The sequence below is a fragment of the Conger conger genome, chromosome 2 (assembly GCF_963514075.1).
Source record: "Conger conger chromosome 2, fConCon1.1, whole genome shotgun sequence".
Classification (NCBI taxonomy): domain Eukaryota; kingdom Metazoa; phylum Chordata; class Actinopteri; order Anguilliformes; family Congridae; genus Conger; species Conger conger.
In genome coordinates this window covers 67,426,881-67,448,305 of record NC_083761.1, presented here as the reverse complement: position 1 = coordinate 67,448,305, position 21,425 = coordinate 67,426,881, and the positions used below count along the sequence as shown (strand labels likewise).

Sequence of the window (21,425 nt, the reverse complement as noted above, 5' to 3'; positions counted from 1 at the left end):
AGAGAGAGAGAGAGAGAGAGAGAGAGAGAGAGAGAGAGCAGAGGCAGACCACCTTCAGTTCAATCAAAATGGCGTCCAACCCCTTTGATTGAATCGCATTCTACCGAGGTCCTATTATAAAACAATTTGACATTTTTTTATTTAAAAAAATGATGTTTGGCCTCTCGAATATCACAAATCTTAAAAAGAACCTCAACTCCACAATTTATCCCAAGGCTGTCTCTGTCTTCTTAGCCTTTGAGATGTCAGAGAGAAATCCCTGCTATGTGGTAAGTGATAAAGAGCTGCATAAGACAAAACAAAAAGAAGGAATGCACAGTTTGGAAGACTAGACTGTATGACCGGGCCCGGTTAAATTTAAGTACACTTCTCTCATGGTGGTCTGACACACTGATCACCGCTCACTGAATAATGCATGGCCAGAGACGAGGAGAAGGAAAGAGGGAGAGACAGAAACAGAGAGAGGAGGCAGAAAGGAGAGCAATGCTGGAAAAACAAGTTAAAAATGCATCTCTTCTTGTAAGAGAGAGGGAAAGAGAGAAGAGAGAGGGAGAAAGGGTGATAGTGAGGAAAAAGATAGAGGTGCAGTGAGAACTGAGTGAATTTACCTCGGTTTGGAACCCTTCCACCAAAATGGCAACCAGCAGGTTGAAGAGGGCATAGTTGCCAAAGGTCATGAGAGCGATGAAGTAGAGTGCTGCCCACGGAGAGGTGGAGGCCATGCCGTTGTACAGCACCTTGTTCCAGTCCTCCTGGGTCAAAATCTGTAGTGGGACACACACACCATCAACACAATGTGTGGCACACACATGCACACACACAAACACAAACACATGGAATAAACCGTAAAACCACCATCAATCAATCAATCGAAATACAAGATACAATCAGATGTATGACAGCAGCAAACAATGTACACACAAGTACTAACACTCCCAAAGATTCAGTGCACACAAAACAAATGAGCCTAGTATGTTAAACGGGCACCACTTTCCAGGATGATAAAACAAACGACAAAGGTGTGTTAAAGGGGCTTTAACATGGCTGGCATGTCCTTAGAACAGTCATTACTGTGCACTTGCTAACACTGCAAAGTCTCACCTGGAACACTGTGACAATCGCCCAGAGCAGAGAATCAAAGTTCTTGCGGTCTGGCAGAGTATCCCCATCTCGCTCCGAACCAAACTTACAGCCAAACAGGTGCATTCCCAGTATACTGTGTCAGAAACATGGCAGCAGAGAAAAAAGAAAGAGGGAGAGGCAGCGAGAAAGAGGAAGAAAGGTTAAGAAATGCAATGCATTTCAATCAATTTTTTATCGTTTTTTCTTTTCTTAGTTCTAAATAACATCCATTAATCAAGGTTTGTGTTGCGCCCTTGGTATGCCGCCTCTACATTGGTGAGCTTGGCTTCCCTTCACAGAAGCAGCGGGTGTTTATATAGCTACATATTTCCAGTTAGGAGTCCACAGCACATTCTTCCTAACCTTTTTAAAATATTTCTTTGCACTAAGCTTGCCAAGCCCAGCCAAGCTGATCAGGGACCCAGCCCGAGGAGGAAACATCAGGGAGTGTATTTCTGAAAGGAGGGAGTTCCAGCTTTGAATCTTAATTCTCATTGTTCCACAGTTCGTATAATCTCACACATTGTGTAACCTACACATGTTTGCCTGGGTGACATAAGGAGAAGGTGACTGTTACTGTGTCCCTCTATGTTCGGAGGAAACCTTCAAAATACTCTCAGCCTGTATACAGGGAACCCTTATGGTGCAGGGTTACAGCCAGATAGTGTTAGATAGTGTTGGAGGTTACTGAAGTTTCAGGTCAACACGCCTTTGAGGGGTATGCGTTGTTTCCCATTTCAATGATTCTAAGAGGATATTCTCTCACACTATCTCTTTTGCTAGCCACACTCTCAGAAAAAAAACAGTTCCAAAAGGATCCCTGCGATTCCATAGAAGGATCCGATCTCGTTATCAACGGCAAAATGGTTCTTTATCTGCCAGCTTTCACACTTCACACCTATAATAGTGGGTTACATAAAGAACTTAATAGTCTTCCTCTATGAAGACAAGCCGACGGACCCTTTTTTTTCAGAGAGTGCGGTTTCTTCACTGGCACTTTCTCAGCAGTTCAGCCCTGTCAGTCCCACCTAAAGATGAAGATGAAGAGCATGAGAAGCATGCAGAAGGTGGCCACGTTGTCCATGGTCTTCATCAGCACCACCAGCTGCCTCTGCAGAGCTGGCATGAAGCGCACCAGCTTCAACACCCGCATCAGCCTGAAGGTCCGCAGCACCGACAGACCCCCACCCTGCTGGCCAACGATCTCCCACACACTGGAAGAGAGAGAGACATTTTATAGTTTATATGCTGGCTGATCCGTCTTAAAGTAAGCTCACTACTGCTAAAGTAATGGCCATCATGACCAGGTTTACTGTGGTGGAAGTGAACTGAAGATGAGTACGGTCTCCCCAAAATTCACCATATAGAATTCTGATAAGAAGTATAATCTAAATCTAAAAAATCTAAAATCTAAAATAAATAGAATCACATGACAGAGGAGTGCGCTTGAGCTACACATTTGTTTTGGCAAGTGTTCTGGTTGACTTTGTGCTTGCTTCGTTGAAAAAATATAAACATTGGGAAGGCTGATAAGGAAGAGGGATTGGTGACCTTCGCGAAGGAAACTGCTGCTTTAAGACAACATCATTCAAAAAGGCTGACGAACATTTCGGATTTATCCGGAAATTGCCTTGAAAGGATTCAACCAGGGATGGATTATAAAAATCAATCCTAATATATCCACCCTAAATGATTCCAAATGGCTAAATGGTAAACTGGCAGCCCATCGGGAATCCATAAGCTGGCTTGATCCATTAGAGCCTTAACAGGAAAATGCACTGTGCAGAAATATGACCATAGACACTTTTAAGAATGAGAGTCCCAGCGGTAATGGAGTACAGCAGCACTTCCCTGCTAAAAAAAAACGCTGAAGATGTGTTTTGAAACAGATGGTAGCTGGTCATTTAAGCAGGTCATAGATGGATTTTACAGCGGGGTTTGGACAGGGAGAGGAGATTCATGCTGAGGTGCTCACCTGATCACCACGATGATGCCGTCGAAGATGTTATAGGGGTTCTTGATGTAACCGAAGGGCCCGTACACCAGAACCTTCAGCAGCATCTCCAGAGCAAAGAGGCTAGTGAAGACAATGTTGCTGATCTCCAGGGCATTGGTCAGCTCATCAGGCTGGGGAAGATACAAGAAAAGAGACAGTGAAAGAAAGAGTGTGAGAGAGAGCGAGATAGAGAAAGGGGGAGAGAGTGATGGCAAAGGATGAGAGACAGAGGAAAGGGAGGATGAAGACACTGTGAGAGGTGTGAGAAGGAGCTTGAGGGGTTTGCTTGCACAGCACGATGTACTGTACTGTACTTTTACAGCCTTGTTCAGATGGGACTGCCAGTCTGACGTATGCCAACAGAGCACAGCTGAACTGAAAAGGATGGAGCGAACTCAAGAGCAAACTGTTTGCTCGTGAAACAAAGACCCGCGGAGCAGGATATTAGCTCTGAGGAATAATTGCACATTTAAATCTTTAACAATGCACTGTCTCTTAATCATTGTGTCAATGCTGGGACTATTACTTCCACATGAGGCAAACAAGCAGAGTGTCTTCAAAGAACTCCACCTGGGATACGACAACCCAAGTAGCGGAGAGAGAGAAAGGAAGATATAGAGATGAAAGAGACAAATGCCTCTCTGAAGTTGTATCCACTATCCACGTCTATTTTGTGAGTAGAGTGAATGTGAATATAATACACTCTGGTAATGATAACATTTTTAGTAGTAGATAAAAAATTATGTAAACCCTTGCAGTCCGTATCTTACAGAAAACCCCAGACGCGGACACCAGTATGTAAGATGATGGAGGGGCACTTAATGACCAATGGAGAGCAATGAAAGTACTTAACAACAGTTTTTTTTCAGTGAAATCATTAACTTGGCAGGCCACCACAGACTGGTAATAACAGACTGCTTACATTAGCAGCACCCAGCACTGTTGGCATTGCTCTAATGCATCTCTGCCTCCAACCAACCTTATGCAGAGTGTAAAATGTACGCATGCTGTAGGCTGCAGTAGTTCCACTCATACAGCACAGTAGGTGGAACTGGACATGAGTGAAATAACACACTGACCAAATAATCATTATCCACAAATATACTTATATATATAGACCAAAATAAATGCTTGTTGCTCATACGGTGTGATTCTGATTAGCTTTCTGATTATTTATTATATTCCAGCTGTGAAAACCAGAGTAGGCAGAGCACTGAACTAGATGAGCAGTGAAGGAGAGAGGAGAGATTGGTTTGACCATTTCCTGTTATTTCAGCCAATACTCCGTGCCTCAAGGAGCAAAAGGTGAACAATGTAGGGGACGGAAATGACAAGCTGCCTTGAATAGCTGCAATTGCTAGTACAAGCATAACTTTAAAAGCAAGGCCACTCTCTGATGACCTGCTCAGGATTAACACTGGCAGACAGTGTTGGTGAAAGGGCTGCTCCCTCTCTCTTTTTCTCTCCCCCTCTATCTTTTTGTCTTTCCCAGAATGCCTTGAGTTTGCTTTTTGCAAGTCAGGAGGTTCCATCATTTGTTATGTATATGAGGAAAAACAGTTTCAGGTTATGTAAAAACAGTTCCAGCGATTTGGTCAATTTTTCATGTCTGATTTTCATGTTTTGCAATTTCAAATAAACAGATTTTAAAGTTTCAGTCTCTCTCTCTCTCTCTCTCTCTCTCTCTCCTTCTCTCTCTCTCTCTCTCTCTCTCTCTCTCACACACACACACACACACACACACACACTCCCATCCCGCACAGTCACATACAGTAGGTTTATAGCATCCAGGAGATGCTCTGTAGGATTGCTTGAACACATAACCAATTTGTGAATAAAGTAGTGTTTTACTACCAGTATTCTGATACATTAAGGCAATATATTTTCATAATGTATCTACCAAGCACTATATACCATAGAGCACATACAGTTTGGTTATGTCAGAAGAACAATATATATATGCGAGTATAACTGATAATGTTGATAACCGTGTTATCATGGAAGTGGAAAAATATTTGTATGAAGTGTTAAGGATTGGAAAACAGACATTGCATCTATTCAAGCATACACTTCCAGTCTTAGTGGAGCATGATGAAAGGAAAGCTGGCACAAAACAGCATAAAACACATTTAGCATTCCTAAAACAGCATGAACTCTTCCTGTTAATGCAGTACAGTATACCCTCAAAGGAACACATATGCCTACCGTAAAGACAACTGACACTTTAATGCATTTATATTAAAGCTCAGTGTACAGTATATTCATTTTTTTATGATAAATCTGGGAGTGAACTTTTTAATTGCCCTTTTAATGATATGGCCTGCAAAAGCATTTCAGTGTAATATGGAATGGGGTGGGGGTGAATGACATATGGTGCATAAAATGAAAAATAACAAATTAAAACTAATTGAATGAAGATAAATCTAATATTATTGCATTTCTTGGTACATAATGATAGAGTGTTGTAATTTGTTAGACTCGCCATGGTCCAAGGTCTCCTGTGGTGACTTCAAGCTAATGGCCAGGGAATGGCTTCTGACAACGTCATAACTGAGAATGGCAGGACAGCGCGGAGTTAGGCAGGGCCATTTCCATTAAGAACAAGCTCGCTTCTGTGATGAAGTCACCTTTTAAACCTACAGAGCCTGCCCTTTGACGGAACGGAAACCGAGGACCATACTGAATGCCTCACGATATTTATCAGTTATATTGCTGCAGTGTTCACAATTACGATGCTTTCCCTTGTAGTTCAAATTCGTTCAAATGGAGAACGCCATTGCTGCCTGTGCCCCCCCCCTTCATGCTCCCCATCCCCCCCCCCGCTCCGAGGGAAACATGTTGTCAACCCTCTCTGTGTAATTTCCGTATTTTTTCTGGCCTGCATTGTGACCCAGGGCACCACTTGGAAAACACCAGACCATTTTGACAGCCGCGTCTCAAGAGCTATATCTTACCAGCTGGCTTCTGATTACTGATTACCGCTACAGGGGAGCAAAGGGAAAAGACTGAGACTGCCACTTACAAAGCAAGGGCCTCGCTGAAGGGTTCCATCAGGCAAAAGCAGCGACTTATATCTGGAATGTTTAGGGAAGGGCAATGCACTACTTTACCAATATAAAACAGGGAGTATACTATTAAACTCTTACATAGTAAACACACTATCATAGAGTGACAGTGGAGGTGCGTTTTTGTTCTTCAAGGAACAAATGTTCCAAGCAGAAAAAGGATAAATTATATATTGCTGGCTAGGGGTACAATCTTATGTACTTAGAGGGTACCGCCCCAGTGATAAGTATTTGCACCTTTTTAGGCACTTTCCTTCCCGAGAGTGCACTCTCTCTGCAGCTTCTAACAGGTGAAAGTGTATTTGAGATGGCCGACTTGTTTTACTGCGGATCGCGGCTACAGCTCAACAGCTGACTGCTTGTGAGATTAACTTGTGAGTATTGAACTAGGACATACGAGTACGGATGCAGAGAAATACAAGCAACAACTGTGGCCTAACTAGCTCTTTGTTTTGCCATTGTCAAAAAACGGACGCGCCTCCAGGTTGTGCTGCAGAAATATTAATTCTGTACTTCGGCATGAACGCTTTCTTAGCAGGCAAAAGGCCAGCGGTGGCCCCTCTCCAAGTGTGAGAGAGATTGTTTTCTCATTAACAATGCTGGTAAATACATGTAAAAATAAATGTGTTTTTAATCCAGGCTTAGCAAACGATTTTTATCTGAGTCTCTGTTAATAACATAACTAAAAAGCGGACCCTTGGTTGCCCATGCATGGGTTTAGCCCTGTGTGCGTAGGCCCACGGAGGAGGGACTAGGATTTGTGTTGCCTTTTGAGGCTTACATAGCAAAGATGCTTTGCTGCTCCGGCAGTGTTGGTCACTGTCAATACTGGATTTGCCCTGTCAGTGGCCACAGCCAGCTCAGCGGCCCAATTCCGCACCCCTACAGACAGGATCAGAGCAGCCAGGCCTGGCGTATGAAAGCTCTGCAGCCCCAGAACCTCAGGCTCCAGTCCGTCCTCTGGATCTGCATGGCCATAATGACGACTGCACTGAATATCTCACATATGGTTTAATGCTCCTGAGATTATTATTCAAAGCTTCACCACAAGGTCAGAGATGGTTGTACCAGCAGGGTTTCATCAGGTCAAGCACAAGCAGGGGCATGGGCCCCCAACACCACAAGCACCCTTTCCCCAAAAAGAATTCACAGCACATTTGTGGATTATCTGATTCAAAAAGTGGTACCGGGGTAGAAAGTTTTACAAAAATCTACATTTTTATATTTTGTGGATTTTATCTGTTTAAATGTTATACTAATTAGATGCATATTTGCAAATGAGTCTTGTGAGGCTTTTATGTGAGCAGCTTAAGAACACAGTCCTCGGAAAAATGTCAATGGTGACAAAACAGAAAAAGCAAACATAAGAACGGCACAGCTGTAGGCCAAGCAAAACAAGAATAACAAAACAAACAAAACGAGAATCACAATAATATTAGATTTTTTTCGAGTGAGGTCAAAAAAGTTCTGTAAGCAAACATTGACTGGATCATGAATGAACAGCGTTTTTTTCCCCTCTGTGCTTGTTCTGGGTGCTAGAAAATCCTCACCTGTGGTTAGTGTAGCGTTAAGTGTATCACAGCGCACTTAACACATCATTCTGCTCTGCTACTTAGCTCATGCCACACATCGCTGTGTTATTAATGAATGTGCTCATATTCCACAGCGAAGGAAAGAGGGGGATTCCCAAACTCCAGACCAGTGCTCCAGCACGATGTCTGCTCACAGACTGACCCGTTGCCCTGCATAGCGCTGCAGGTGCCCGCATGAGCCAAGGTGAAAGACTGCCAATGGGCATGAATCCGCTCTGCTCACAACAGGGCTTCCAGAATCTTCTCTAAGAACATTCCTCGGTCCGGCTGCCAACAGGGGATCCTGACAGAAGGCAGGCCTCCACTGATAACGCAGCCTCTCCAAAGCCACATTGTGACCTTCCACAGCAACAATAACCACAGCACACCCCCGCCTCCAGCAGCTCCGAACACTGTGGCAGGGTAGCAGGTAAGGACCAACAGCCCGGTGTTTGTGCACTGTGTGTGTGAGGGCAGGGGGCTCCTCCAAAAGAGTGAAACGTTTATAGAAAAAAGGCAGAAGGCTAAGAAGAAATCAGCCCTGTATAAATAGTGTAGGGCCAGGAATTATGTGTCACATTGTTGGCGACCAGACAAGTATTCCATCAGGAGACCATAAAAGGTAAAGCTCTTAACATGAGGGAAAGTGCACATGCAGGCAGGATCTGCCCCAGCAGCCTGGCTCCACAGCTCCTCCTCTGGCTTTGGGAAGGTAGGGCTGTGTGAGAGCTTGGGAGAGACTGGGAGCGGGGCCCTGGAGCGGGGCCCTGGAGCGTGTCTGAGGCAGGGGGCTCCCGGCCCAGGGGTCCGCTTCCTCACGCGTGGGAACCACGGCGTGTGCGTGTCACAGGCGGGCCCCTGGGTTTACCTCACAGCTCATCTTGTGTGTGAAGGAGTAGGAGCTCATGTGTGCTGCTGGCCTGGTCTCTGCGCTCCATTAGCACAGCCTGTGTCAGTGTTCGGGATCTTAACCAAGCACAACACACCTGTCTACGCAAGTGGACAAACTTTCAGTTCAGGTTAAGTACAGAATTAAAAATGTTTCTTTTTGGGTAAGACTGTCGTTATTATCATCACTTATGAGGAGGGAAACAGGAGCTTGAGTGATCCGTGTCTGTGAAATGAATCCTGTTGAACAAGCCTTCTACAGTGACTATTTTAACTTCCATCATCCAAAATTGTGAGTCACTTTCACTGAAGGGCAGAGAAGGAATATGAACCATCTTAATGAAGGCTAAAAAATTACCCCTTATTAGACAGCAAGAAGTCTTAGTTGTTCATTTTGAAACATTTTTCTTTTTCCATTTTTCCCCATAGATGGAAATCAGAATGTGACTGCTGTGTCACCCACTCCCACACAAGAAGCAGTGTGGCCATAATGTGTGTGCTTCTCTAATGCACTCACCTGCACTATTATCCACATTAGCCTTACAGCGCAATAGGAGAGTGAGTGCCAATCATTACTGACCACAATAATAGCCACTTAAACCCCTGACTGGCCAGAATCAGTTTATTCCTGTTGCTATGCATTCCTGGTCTTAGTTAGCTATTGCCCTGGCACAAACCTGAGTTGCCTTGGCTACATGGGTAAGCCTGCATCTGTACTGAGCCAGTAAGGACCCAGACACCCAGTCAAACTTGAATAACAAACTCTATGTTTTGCAATACTAAAATACAAAGTCTTTCCTCTTTTACCCAGGTGGTGGAAAATCCAGGTTTGGATAGTAAAGGTCCTCTCCAGTATTTTGTTCCAATTGCCTGGATTTGCTAATTAGCAATCTTCTGTCAGGAGGTAGAACTACAGTAATTAGTGAGTTATTGGGTGGAAGAAACTCATGGGAGAACTACTTTCTGACCCCTTGACTTTCCACCTCCGCTTTTACAATCATTGAACAAACAGAAGGCACACATGCACATTAATACAGTAGGTACAGGCAGCACAAGCATCATGTCATTCTGAGAGAGTATGTTCATGCTTAAATCTCACACTTATCATCCCTTTCGTATAGAGAGTAAATCAGATACTCTTTTCGTAGGTCAACATATATTTTTTAAATTAGCGATAATGAAATGAAATGCGCTGATTAATTTCCAATTGCTCATAATTACAAACAAGCTGGGGCGGACCTGATTTGGAAACTAAGTGCTCCATTTGTCAGTATGGGAGAATTTCCTTTGTCCCAGTAGCTCTAGGGGATGCAGTACCATGCAATGCAAGAGAGGGAGACTATATAAAAGCCTGCCGGACACAAATCCATTCCACCCCATTACCCATTAATACTTCACTGCCAGTCCTTTATATGGGGTACACAGGCAGCAGGCTGGCCCCATTCTCTCCTATACACTGCATCCATTATACATGTGTGTGAGTAGTTTATCTTGTACAATTCCCTCTGAGACACAACTGCTGGATTTATAAAGACCATTTAGACGCTCTGTTCTTCCCCCACAAGAGAATAAAAACATCCCTACTTGATCTAACAACCCCTCAGATACAGCTGCCTCCAGCACAGCTAGGTTTTAAAGGAGCCATGCCACGAATTTGTAAATTACTCTCTATGACTACTCTCATTTTTTTTTGGTAGCCATTAACATCACAATTACACTGAATTAGCGTAATTGAATAAACTTGTAGCTGAGTTGCCGAACATTCCTGCAAGTTTATGACATAACCGCATCAGCCACCCCCTGCACAAACAAACGTTTTTATGTTTTAACGAGGCTCTGACTGCTTCTGACATCCCTTTTATATTGTGTCATTAAATTAATTATTTATTTTTCAAAAGAAGAAAATGACACTTTGTAAAAGTTTTATTTCGTTTAGAGGCACCAAATCATGGTAGAGTGCTTTGATATACTGGATATAATGGCCATGAAGCAGCTATCCAGAGTTTTAACTGGAGCTAAGAGCTTCTCTGGCTCATCTGAACCTCCTTAAGTCTTCTCCAAAACGTATAATTCCATTAGATAATGTTTGTGATGACACGCTTTTAAGTCAGAAATCCTCAGTGTTTGTGTGTAACGCGTTGTCCAGCGAGGCACAGGCAGGCTGCCCGAGGGGCCAGCGAGGCATTGGTTACACGGGCAGGAGGGGCCAGCAAGGCATTGGTTACACCAGCAGGAGGGGCTGGGTTCACAAGCCTTAGGCGCCATGGATTCCACACACTCTCCGCTTTAGAGCGCTGACCTTATTCCTTAAGGGAGCACAAAGCAGACAAAACAATTACAATGCACTCTGGCACAGCAAGCTGACGTGACTTTTAGCCAGCAGGGAAAGAGAGAGGGAGGGTGGGAGGGAGGGTTTGCGTGTATGTGTGTGCGCGTGTGTGTTTATGTGTGTGTGTGTTTCCGTGTGTGCGTGCACGTCTATGTGTGTGGGTGTGTGCGTGCGTGCGTGTGTGCTTGCATGTGTGTGGGTGTATGCGTGTGTGTGTGCGTGTCAGTTTTAGGGGGGGGGGGTTGGGGGTGCGAGGGTGGTATTTGATTCCTCAAATCAAAACCACACTCTCGATTCTGCAAATTGTTTTAAATAGTTAGAGCATGGTCAGATTTGAGGAGCTATAGCGTGTTAGAGAGTGCTCAGTAGGTCCCTTTCCAAGAAACACAGTCTGGATCTGCTAAAGAGGCACGGAGCTGGGCAGGCCCTCCTTCTGGAATGTGTGGCTCACATATCCATTCTCCCTTTGTTTTCCCCCATTCTCTCTGTTCTTTCTCCTTTCTCTATTCTACTTACGTATATCTGCCCCATATTTCTGTACTGTCAATATACACTCACTGAGCACTTTATTAGGTAGACCTGTACACCAGCTTGTTAATGCAAATATATCAGCCAATTTTATGGCAGCAGGGCAGCAGGGCGACCTGTAGCGTAGTGGTTAAGGTAAAGGACTGGGACACGCAAGGTCGGTGGTTCTAATCCCGGTGTAGCCACAATAAGATCCGCACAGCCGTTGGGCCCTTGAGCAAGGCCCTTAACCCTGCATTGCTCCAGGGGAGGACTGTCTCCTGCTTAGTCTAATCAACTGTACGTTGCTCTGGATAAGAGCGTCTGCTAAATGCCTTGTAAAACATAAAAGCATGCATACATGGTGAAGAGGTTCAGCTGTTTTTCAGACCAAATGCCACAATGGGCAAGAAATGTGATCAAAGTGAATTTGACTGTGGAATGATTGTTGGTGCCAGACAGGTTGGTTTGAATATCTTAGAAACTGCTAATCTCCTGGGATTTTCACACACACTAGTCTCTTGTGTTTGCAGAGAATGGTGCATATAAGAAAAAACATTAAGTGAGTAGCAGTTCTGTGGCCAAAAACACATTGTTAATGAGAGAGGTCAGAGGAGAGCCAGACTGGTCGAAGCTCACAGGAAGGTGACAGTAATGCAAATAACTGCACATTACAACATTGGTATGCAGAAGAGCATCTCTGAACACACAATGCGTCAAATCTCTAAGTGGATAGACTACAGCAGCAGAAGACCAATAAGTCTAAAAAAGAAGTCTACTAAATAGCTAATAAAGTGCTCACTGAGCGTATATATATGTATATCTATCGAACACACAGAGTGCTGCACATTAATATCACATAAAGCACAAAGCCGATCTAGTTCAGTAATAATTGGATAAATATAACTGGACATAGATAGTGAGTCAATCGACTTCTTATACAACAACAAAATAATGAAAAAATGCCCTTTATGCAGACAAAGAACTTGTTTTGGCTAAGGATCAGTGACTAGAACTAATATAATAGGGTGCATAACAGAGGTATTCTGAATACTGAAAGTTTAAAAAGAGCTGAGTATTTTCTGAGGTAAGAAGCACTGAACATTTCAGCCAAAGAGTTTAAAAATAAAGCTCTCTGGAAACAGAAAATAGAGGGGAAAACAAAGGAGAAAAGAAAGAAAAGGTGTGTGAGTGAGAGAGGAGAGAGGGAGAGGGAGAAAGAAAGAAATAAAGAGAGAGAGAGCAGTGATGGGGGTACAGAGAACCTATAAAACTTCCAGGAAAGTTAAAGAGAACAGATGCAATTAAGCAGGTTGGCGTCTGTTTTTATTTGCTGAGGGACTGGGTCAAGGAACCTGAGTAACCTTGTAAATGTGAATTCCTCCCCCATTCCCATCTCCCCACAACCAGATGGTCTGCTCAAAAAATAAACTCTGGGGGGTTTGCATGCCAGAATCCCCTGGGAATGTGCGGAGAGCTACCCAAAATGATCCGGCGGAGAACATCATCTAGAACCTTCCATGCTCAGCTCGGCTTTGAGAAGAGGATCCTGAGAAGCCATAGGCAGCATAGCTAACTCCAGGTCCTGCAGGCAACTGTGTCGGAAGGTATTTGCCCCAAGCATGCACTACACTACCTGATTTCACTATTTTACCTGCTTTGTTCAGGAAGTAATCTTGTGTTTTAAATCAGGCAGTATTGCATAGGTTTGGAGCAAATACCGGCCTTAAAGCATCCCCTGAGCGAAAATGGATCTTAATTCACTGAATAGATCAATCGGTTCATGGAACAGATCCTGAAGGGGTATATTCTCAAAATAAATCTAGAAATGACTGATAAAAAAACCAAAAACTTGACATTAACATTAGTAATGGCAATCAAACAAAGAATTAGAACAACGTAAATTGCATCAAGAATAATCAACTTCAAGCGTGAGCAGGTCAGTGTCTTCAGTAAGCATTAGGCAGAAAACACGCTCCTTAAGGATATGAAAGAGGGAGAGGCGTGTGAGTACGCTGTTTAAATACAGCTCAATGACTTTCAGATGTTCACAGGCAAGTCCTCCTCATCAATCCAGTCTTCACACTCACGCTCATATGCCAACACATCACATGTCCCAAATTACCCACCCATAAACAACACGGATTCGGCTGTGCAGAAGATCCGAATTCAGGAATTCCGCATGAATCACGGTCGCTGAGATTCGTGGAAGGCAGCATTTACAGACAGTCAATGGGAGCATATACAAAGAGATACATTTGTTTAGAGAGGATTTAAATTTGACTGTGACCGCTGTTAATTGCTGCACACAGTATTGATACAATAGTTCATCTGACTCATCTTTTTGCATGGGTACAAGGAACAACAGCTGTATTATGTACACTTGACATAATGGGTTTTAGCATTACTAGCATCAAAGGGCTTTCCTTCTTCAGCTCTCTGCTGGGAACCATGCTAAAAAGCAGGGGCGCAAAGTCCAGAGGTCAGAAAGTAAAAGTCCTGCCATGTGCTTCTTTTTGTGTTTCTGCCATGTGGCCACCCATGAACTCTGCCAGATGATTACTAATTCACTTCACTAATTAGTTTCATCTCCTGGCTGAAGAATTGGGGAGGACTTTTACTTTCTAAACCTGGATGTTACACCTCTGGTAAAATGCCTGCCTCAGTCTAAGTACTGTGCTAAAACAGCAGAGCACCAATGCTTGCTCCACCTGTGCAGTTGGTGGGCTGAAAAGAACTCGTTCATTCACGTCTGCGAATGAATGAATTATCACAAGCTGATGAGAATTTGGTTAGAGACAGAGTGGAACACTGAAACATTGATCCACGCTGGATCTTAAATAAGAGCCATACATTACTGTTGACTTGGGCTTGGGCCTCTGGCAGTGTTATTTCTTGCCAAAAGGAATAATACACAATCCATCGTTTCTCTTCCCTGTGTAACAAAGAGAAACCTTTTATCTTCTGTCACCAAGACGGCTCACAGGCCATTAGGCAGGAGAAGGATGGACTATTTGCTGCTATCTATTTTCCCCAGAAACCAAAATGAGGCCAAGACAACGTTAAGAAGGGCGGCCCAGCAGGTGGGCGGGCTGGCCATGGTCTCCTATTCCCCAGGAAACATCAGGGCACTGGCCGGGAGGGCATGGGTGTCTTTGGGCAACTTAATCATCGAGCAGAGATTTCTGATGCTTGCCTGTCGTGTGCAGAGCCTATAATTCCACCTAGAATCTCTGAGAATATGGAGATAGGATTGGGATGCGATGTCCTTACACCAGAGCAAATGGTACCAAGTACCAAGGTACCAGGTTCAGTCTAATATGCCAAAACTGTACCACAACAACTGTCTGAAAACATCCATAAAATATTGATTAAGGGCCACCGATATGGCAAATGGACTGCATTTATCCAAAGCGCTTTACAACACTTTGGATGCACGGTACCAATTAGCTCGTCGGGAGCAATTGGGGTTTAGGTGTCTTGCTCAGGGAGCCATCGATATGCGGGGGATCAACCCAACAACCCTCTGACTGCCAGAAAACCGCTCTTACCTCCTGAGCTAACGTCCCCCATATGTCTAATGTACAGTCCACATGTAGGTAGTTGTACAATACAGTTGTATGTACAGTGGTTCTTTCTGTGACATGTCTATTTCAGAGGTATTACTTGTTACTCTTAAACTATAGTATAGTCACTGGGGTTTGTGCTCCAGAGGAGAGACATAGGGGTGCTGATGTTCACTCACCTGTTCATGGAATTCGATGCCCATGCTGAGTGTATTGATGAGGATGGCTATCATAATGCCCCGGCCGAAGTACTTGCTGTCCACAATCTTGCGGAAAGTGTTGCACACCATCCTCCAGAAGCGCAGCACCTGCTTAGTGCGAACTCCCAGTTTTGTCCTAATCGAGCGCTCCTTGTTGGGGTCCCTGCTGTCCCGGTAGTGCGCATCCTGCGTGAACTCGTAAACTCCCTCGCTGTCCGAGTCGTGAGTCTCGTTCCCGTCGGTGCCGTCCGAATCGTTGCACGCAGACTTGGCGCAGTAGGGGCAGCTCTCGGGGTCAAAGCTCATGCTGGTATCTATGTTGCTGCTGCTGCAGTTGGTCGCGGTGAACTTGCAGAGACCTTTGCCTGAGCAGAGACAGACCAGCAGGACAGATGAATGACTACACGGCCATCAAATTATCATCTCACTGATGACCTGAGGAGACTGTCAAACAGACCCTCACAGGCTCAAGACAGCTATGAGTCAGATATTATTTATTCAGCTATGGCTCCTCTACTGGAAAGCAGTGAACTTGACACTCATTGAATATATTTAATTCAACCGGACTATGATTTGATTAATAGTAACACCCAATCAGCATTACATTTGACCGATTTAATCCATTGTTCTTTATGTCTTTAACTGAATCCTGTTTGCTCTTATCAAATGTGCCTTCCATTAAAATGCCGTGGTTGTAAATCTGACAAGGGCCGGTTTCCCACAGCCAGCACTCCTGGCACCCTTGCTGATTAGATGAATTACCTGACCGATGACGGTTACGTCACTTCTCACAGGCTCACACAGGTGTGCAGAGAATGTATATCAAATGAATTTTACTGTGCGCAGTACAAGTAGACAAATTCTGAGGCAGCTGGCTATCCAAATAAAATTTAAGAAATCCAAACACCATCAAATGTGGATAAAACACTCCATAAACACTGAGATTAATAGGCCATCCTTTTAAATCATTAAATCAGAAAAGACATTGAGAATCAGGCTAGGGGAATCTTAGCAGACATAGTCAGCGTGTAATTAAAACACTGCATCGTGACCTCAGTGAGCGGAGACACAGAAACAGGTAAGAGTAGAGAAGCTTGGCTCTGTACCTGTAGGACTGTACGTCTCCACAAGGCACTGGGTAGTGCAGATGGCCGGTGGGGGTATGTTGAGGTTGGTGAGGATGCTGGTACCACAGCCGCTCCCCGAAGGGTCTGTCAGGGCCCTCTGGATGGGTTGCTCCAGGGAGGAGGAGGGGTGCAAGGTGGGGTAGTTTTTGGGTGCTGTGGGCAAGGTGCAGGGCATAGAGTTCCTCTTGAGGCCCTGCCGGGCGGGGACGGGGGCAGACGCAGGGCCGAGGGCGGAGGTGGGGGAAGGTCTGGGCGGCTCGATGTGGCAGTCGGCGTGGTAAACGCTGCGCACGGACTCGCTCCCGGGCGCGGGCGAGGGCGGGAGCACGAGGCGACCAGCGCCGTTGTGCAGGGACCCCGTCTCCACGTCGCCCGGCTCTGGGCCCGGCCGCCCCGGGGGCACGCTGCCGTTGCCCAGGTGGTAGTGGTGGTGATGGTGGTGCACCAGGTGGACGGAGCCCTGCGCGTGTTTCCGCCGCCTCCTCTTGTGGGAGGGCTGCTCGGGGACCGGGGCCGCCCGCACCCGCAGCCCCGTCCTCAGGGCCGCCTCCCGGGCCAGCTGGCACAGCTGCCGGGTGCCCTTGCGCACCACGTACACCAGGTACTTCAGCAGCTCGTCGTAGCAGCTGCCCGGCTCGGAGAAGCTGGCCAGCGTGCTGGCGTTGGACATGAAGCGCACCCGCTGCTCCTTCATCAGCTGGCTCTCCCTCTGCTTGGTCTCCGAAAACTGCGTGGCGATGACCACCAGGCACAGGTTGACCATGAAGAAGGATCCTACCTGAGGACAGAAGGGACAATCCTGATACCTTGCTGATTGAGTGTCTGAGGATTTGGTCTATCGGTTGATTGATGCAAGTTATTTTGGCTGTTTAGTTTTAGATTTGCTTGATTCATAGATCAGGCAGCCATTTTGTTTTTTTATGAATGGTGCATTCAAACAGGCAGGATATTGTAAGTGGTGTAAAGGCTCTTGTGTACAGAAAAACTCAGGCTAATGAGGTACTATTCTTCATAAGCCTCAATTGCTTTTTTCCTGTTCAATAAATAGAATGAGAGACCAGGATAAAAATGGCATGTTTTTCTGTATAAGTATATTTTAGGCTATCTGGTTAAACAAAAATCAGATATTTAGAAGTCTCATCCACAAGTGCAGTTACTGTGCATATTGCTCAGGCTGTCCTCCATTTTGTCAAAGCACATTGCAAACATACAGTAGGAACCTCATCTGCAGCTGGGTGTAGCAGCCAGATACTCGGCAGATTGGTGTAATACCTATCTGAAGGTACGTGTGATGGAGTGCCCGGCTCTATATCCATTACATTACGGCGAGCCGTTTCAGCCAAATAAAACATGATTCACTACTCTCCAGCACATGTTCTCGCTGGAAGTTCAGCATGCATGAACATTTTAGAATGTGCGCTTGAAGAGATGATTCCTTTGTACTTGAGTAAAGAACCGCGTGTGGCTCTCTGAGCATCAGTCATGGCAGGCTTTTGGAAGAGTGCTGTTTATTGTGGCACGCGGCGTAACCCCGCGTTTTAGAGCAGGTACGCATCCCCCGATAAGAATCTCAGCCATGTCAGGACTCCGCTCGCTGCTACTGCTCCCGACGTCCTCGCATTACTTACTACGATCAGGAGGATGAAGTAGATGAAATTGTAGAAGGAGTGGGCGTCCATCACAAAGTACATAATGTCCACCCATCCTTCCAGAGTGATCACCTTAACAAAGAGACACAAAGACACATCAATAATAGTCATTGAAACACAGGTTTCGCAGGTACACAAATGCCGGTCTCCTTTTCAACTCGTTGTTTGCTTGTTGGAAGAAAAAAGTGCTGTCCACAGCTCGCTGGGTTACAGGAAACGCAGAGGCCACGCACGGAACCAGCTGAATGGCTTAGTGACGCATCAGTCACTCATCCAACAATCAAAGAGGAAAAGAAACACTCCTGCTGTAATTTACAAGATGTTATTGAGTGTGAAACCAAGATGGGAAGCTGTCAGACAGCTAATTGATTTCAGATGCAGTGAATTAAGCACAGAGCACAGGGATAACAATATTGGCAGCTCGCAAACTAAGAGATTAAGTCCTCAAATCTCTCCTAAAATTCAGTGCACAATGCCTCCTCTATTTTTAACAGATTTAGATTTAGATTTACCAAAACCATACAATTGCACAGTGACCAAAAGCTGAAGGGCACTCCCTTAATTCATGGCTGAATTGGCATGTGATGCCAAATGGAAATTAATTATACTGTAGGTAGGTAGGATAAATAAATAAATGTAATACATTAATGCTAATAAGCACTGAAGCTGTTATTCCCCATCATGTTTCACTGCCACACTTTGAAGAACCTGATCCCGAAAGGTTTCAGTGACACTCTCAGATGGGCTGATCTTTTAGACATTGAGAATCAATGGAGCAATTACCCACCTGTCAATTACCCATAAGCCCTGCAGGGATACGCCGTACTGTGCAGGAACGATGCCCAGCCTAGCCTTAACAGCGTGTCTAATGTTATACCAATACAGGAAGAGAGGGAAATGATAAACGACTGCGTAATGCGGACAGTAACAGACCACTGTCGTCAGCTAACAGCTGAAGATGTGTTTGTGCGTAGCACAGTGTGGCGTGAAGAACAAATATGATAAAGTGGCTGCTATTAGCAAAATAGCGGCCTGCTATTTTTGGCTCAATCGGCCTCAGAACAGAGGTAGTCCCTTACAAATGTAACACCCAGTGATACTCCGAGCTGCACTCTTCAAAGGAGCGTCAGCCCAAGGCCAATAAAGTGCGGCCGGGCAGCTCCCAGGAGGACAGGCCAGGGTGACGTGCCCACCTGGAAGATGGCGATCCAGGCGTAGCCGATGTTGTCGAAGTTGATGGCGCCCTTGAAGGGGTTGTTGGCCCCGGCGAAGCAGTTGGTGTAGTAGTTGTTCCAGTTGACGCAGGTGGTGTTGTCAGTGCTGTTGTAGGCGCTGTAGTCCAGCTGGCACTGCAGCCCGTCCTCCTGCAGCTTCGGCAGGGAGTTGCAGTGCCGCATGCCGTCGTCGTCAGTCTTCGAGCAGATGAAGGGGTTCTCGTCGTCATTCTCCGTGTGAAAGTATTCCTGCAGCCCTACGGACATGGGACTGGAGGATGGGAACACGGGCAGGTCAGCACATCCAATGTGCCATGGGTAACGTAGTTGATTTGCACTGCACTGACTACATAATACAGTATATTGTAAAATAAAAGTAATATAAACTGAAACAATGGAGCTAGCAGACTGCAGGTACACAAGCGATAGTGCTGCTATGGTGCTCAGTAGGAAGTAAAAATAAATTGCCCAGCTTATGCTACTGTAATCTTATGTAATCAAAAGAAAATGGCCATTTTGCTTATTAATTTCACTTTCATAAGCAGTGATGCAATGGAAGCTTATTTTGTTTTCCTTGATTTCAGGATAATTCCTAAACCTTTGCGCCACTATTGAGCTTCACACCCACCTGACAGCAGAGAGATAAACGCTAACTAACTCCTACAGAAAGCCAGCCTGCCTTGGCCCAACTCTAATGGTGCACATCCCTGTCTGAAGATAATTGGGGCGTCTGTCAACACAAATTCACCTCACAGTGCAAGTGACTCACTGAATGAACTGCTCTGAGAATCACGCGGCTTCAGTCACCCATCGGACAAACATGAGCTTTTGATGGATTTACGCCTTCATATTTTGTTTCAAGAGTATATTTTGTATAATACATTCAAATTGATTATTACAACACATGGCAGACAGCACACACTGCACTGTGATTCTGATTTCATCTTCTAAGATGCAGACGTCTTTGCATATTAATCAGCTTATCTGTTGAGCCCCCAGTCGTCTTGCCATCAGTATTTTTCTGTAGTCACACAAAGCCAGTGAAAACCAAATCAAGTGGTGAAAATATTGTCATTTTTCTAAAAATGAATGACAAAAATAGGTTGGTAATGCAATAATCATCATCATTGCTCCCTATTATAATAATTACTACAGTAATGAAACTCCAGAAAAGAATGCCATAATTACAAAATATATTCAAAATATTATATATATTATGCATGTCCCTATTTAAATTAATGTAATAGTACACTTTAATTATTTCTAACCCCTCTTAGACTAACAGTGTGAGCCCTTTTTGGTTGATTATCCTGCTAGGCCATGGATACCATTCACTCCGCCCACACAGCTGAAGCGCTGGGAGCCCATTGGAGAATCTCGGGCCTCAGCCCTGGGCACTCACAGGGTGACGTTCTCCGGCAGGAAGCAGCGGTTTCGGAGCCGGCCCGCCCACAGCTGCACCCCCACGATGCCGAAGATGAAGAAGACGAAGAAACAGAGCAGCAGCACGTTGCCCAGCATGGGAAGTGTGTCCAGCAGCAGGGTGACCAGGATCCTCATGCCTGAGGAACACACACACTTAGCTACACTGATGACACACACAGGCACAAACACATACACAGCACAGGTGTGTACCAACATACACTTGGAAGGTTGGTGGTTCAAACCCCGGTGTAGCCACAGTAAGATACGCACGACTTTTTGGCCCATGAAAAAGGCCCTTAACCCCCCATTGCTCCAGGGGGATTGTCCCCTCCTTAGCCTAATCAACTGTAAGTCGCGTCAGCGAAATATGTTATTTATTGTCAAATTATTATTTATTATATCATACACATGACATAATGTTTTCCCACAGTGATTAACCAGTGTGTTAAAGAAAATATCTCAAACTTAATAAATACATAAAAATTAAACGTATGCAAAATAAATATAAAAAGAGAATGATCTTCTTCACATTCCACCTGTCAGGTCAGGAGTAGTTGAAAGGCAGGTGACTCAAGTGTAAATAAAAACATAATTATGTTTCTTAGCTAATTGGTGGAGCACTTCCAAAAGTAATGCTGACAGCTAACTGCTGTGAGCAGCAAATTACACATTCTGAGGGAACACTGATCAGAGGCAAGCCATTATCAGCAGAGAAAGAAACCGAATTTCATGGGAATGTATGTCCGTAATTACAACACAGACTACA

General features: G+C 44.9%; 1 protein-coding gene across 1 annotated transcript in view; it reads right to left on the bottom strand.

The window, feature by feature from the left end:
• The window catches only part of cacna1g (calcium channel, voltage-dependent, T type, alpha 1G subunit), a 196,140-nt gene that overhangs the window by 64,957 nt on the left and 109,758 nt on the right, over positions 1–21,425 (bottom strand). The window contains exons 6-14 of the mRNA XM_061232631.1: positions 20,637–20,796; positions 19,214–19,505; positions 18,000–18,092; positions 16,351–17,149; positions 15,224–15,609; positions 3,098–3,249; positions 2,151–2,336; positions 1,102–1,216; positions 609–764 (exon numbers count right to left, since the gene is read on the bottom strand). Of these exons, the coding sequence (XP_061088615.1) occupies positions 609–764; positions 1,102–1,216; positions 2,151–2,336; positions 3,098–3,249; positions 15,224–15,609; positions 16,351–17,149; positions 18,000–18,092; positions 19,214–19,505; positions 20,637–20,796 (2,339 nt within the window). The remainder of the gene's footprint in view (positions 1–608; positions 765–1,101; positions 1,217–2,150; positions 2,337–3,097; positions 3,250–15,223; positions 15,610–16,350; positions 17,150–17,999; positions 18,093–19,213; positions 19,506–20,636; positions 20,797–21,425) is intronic.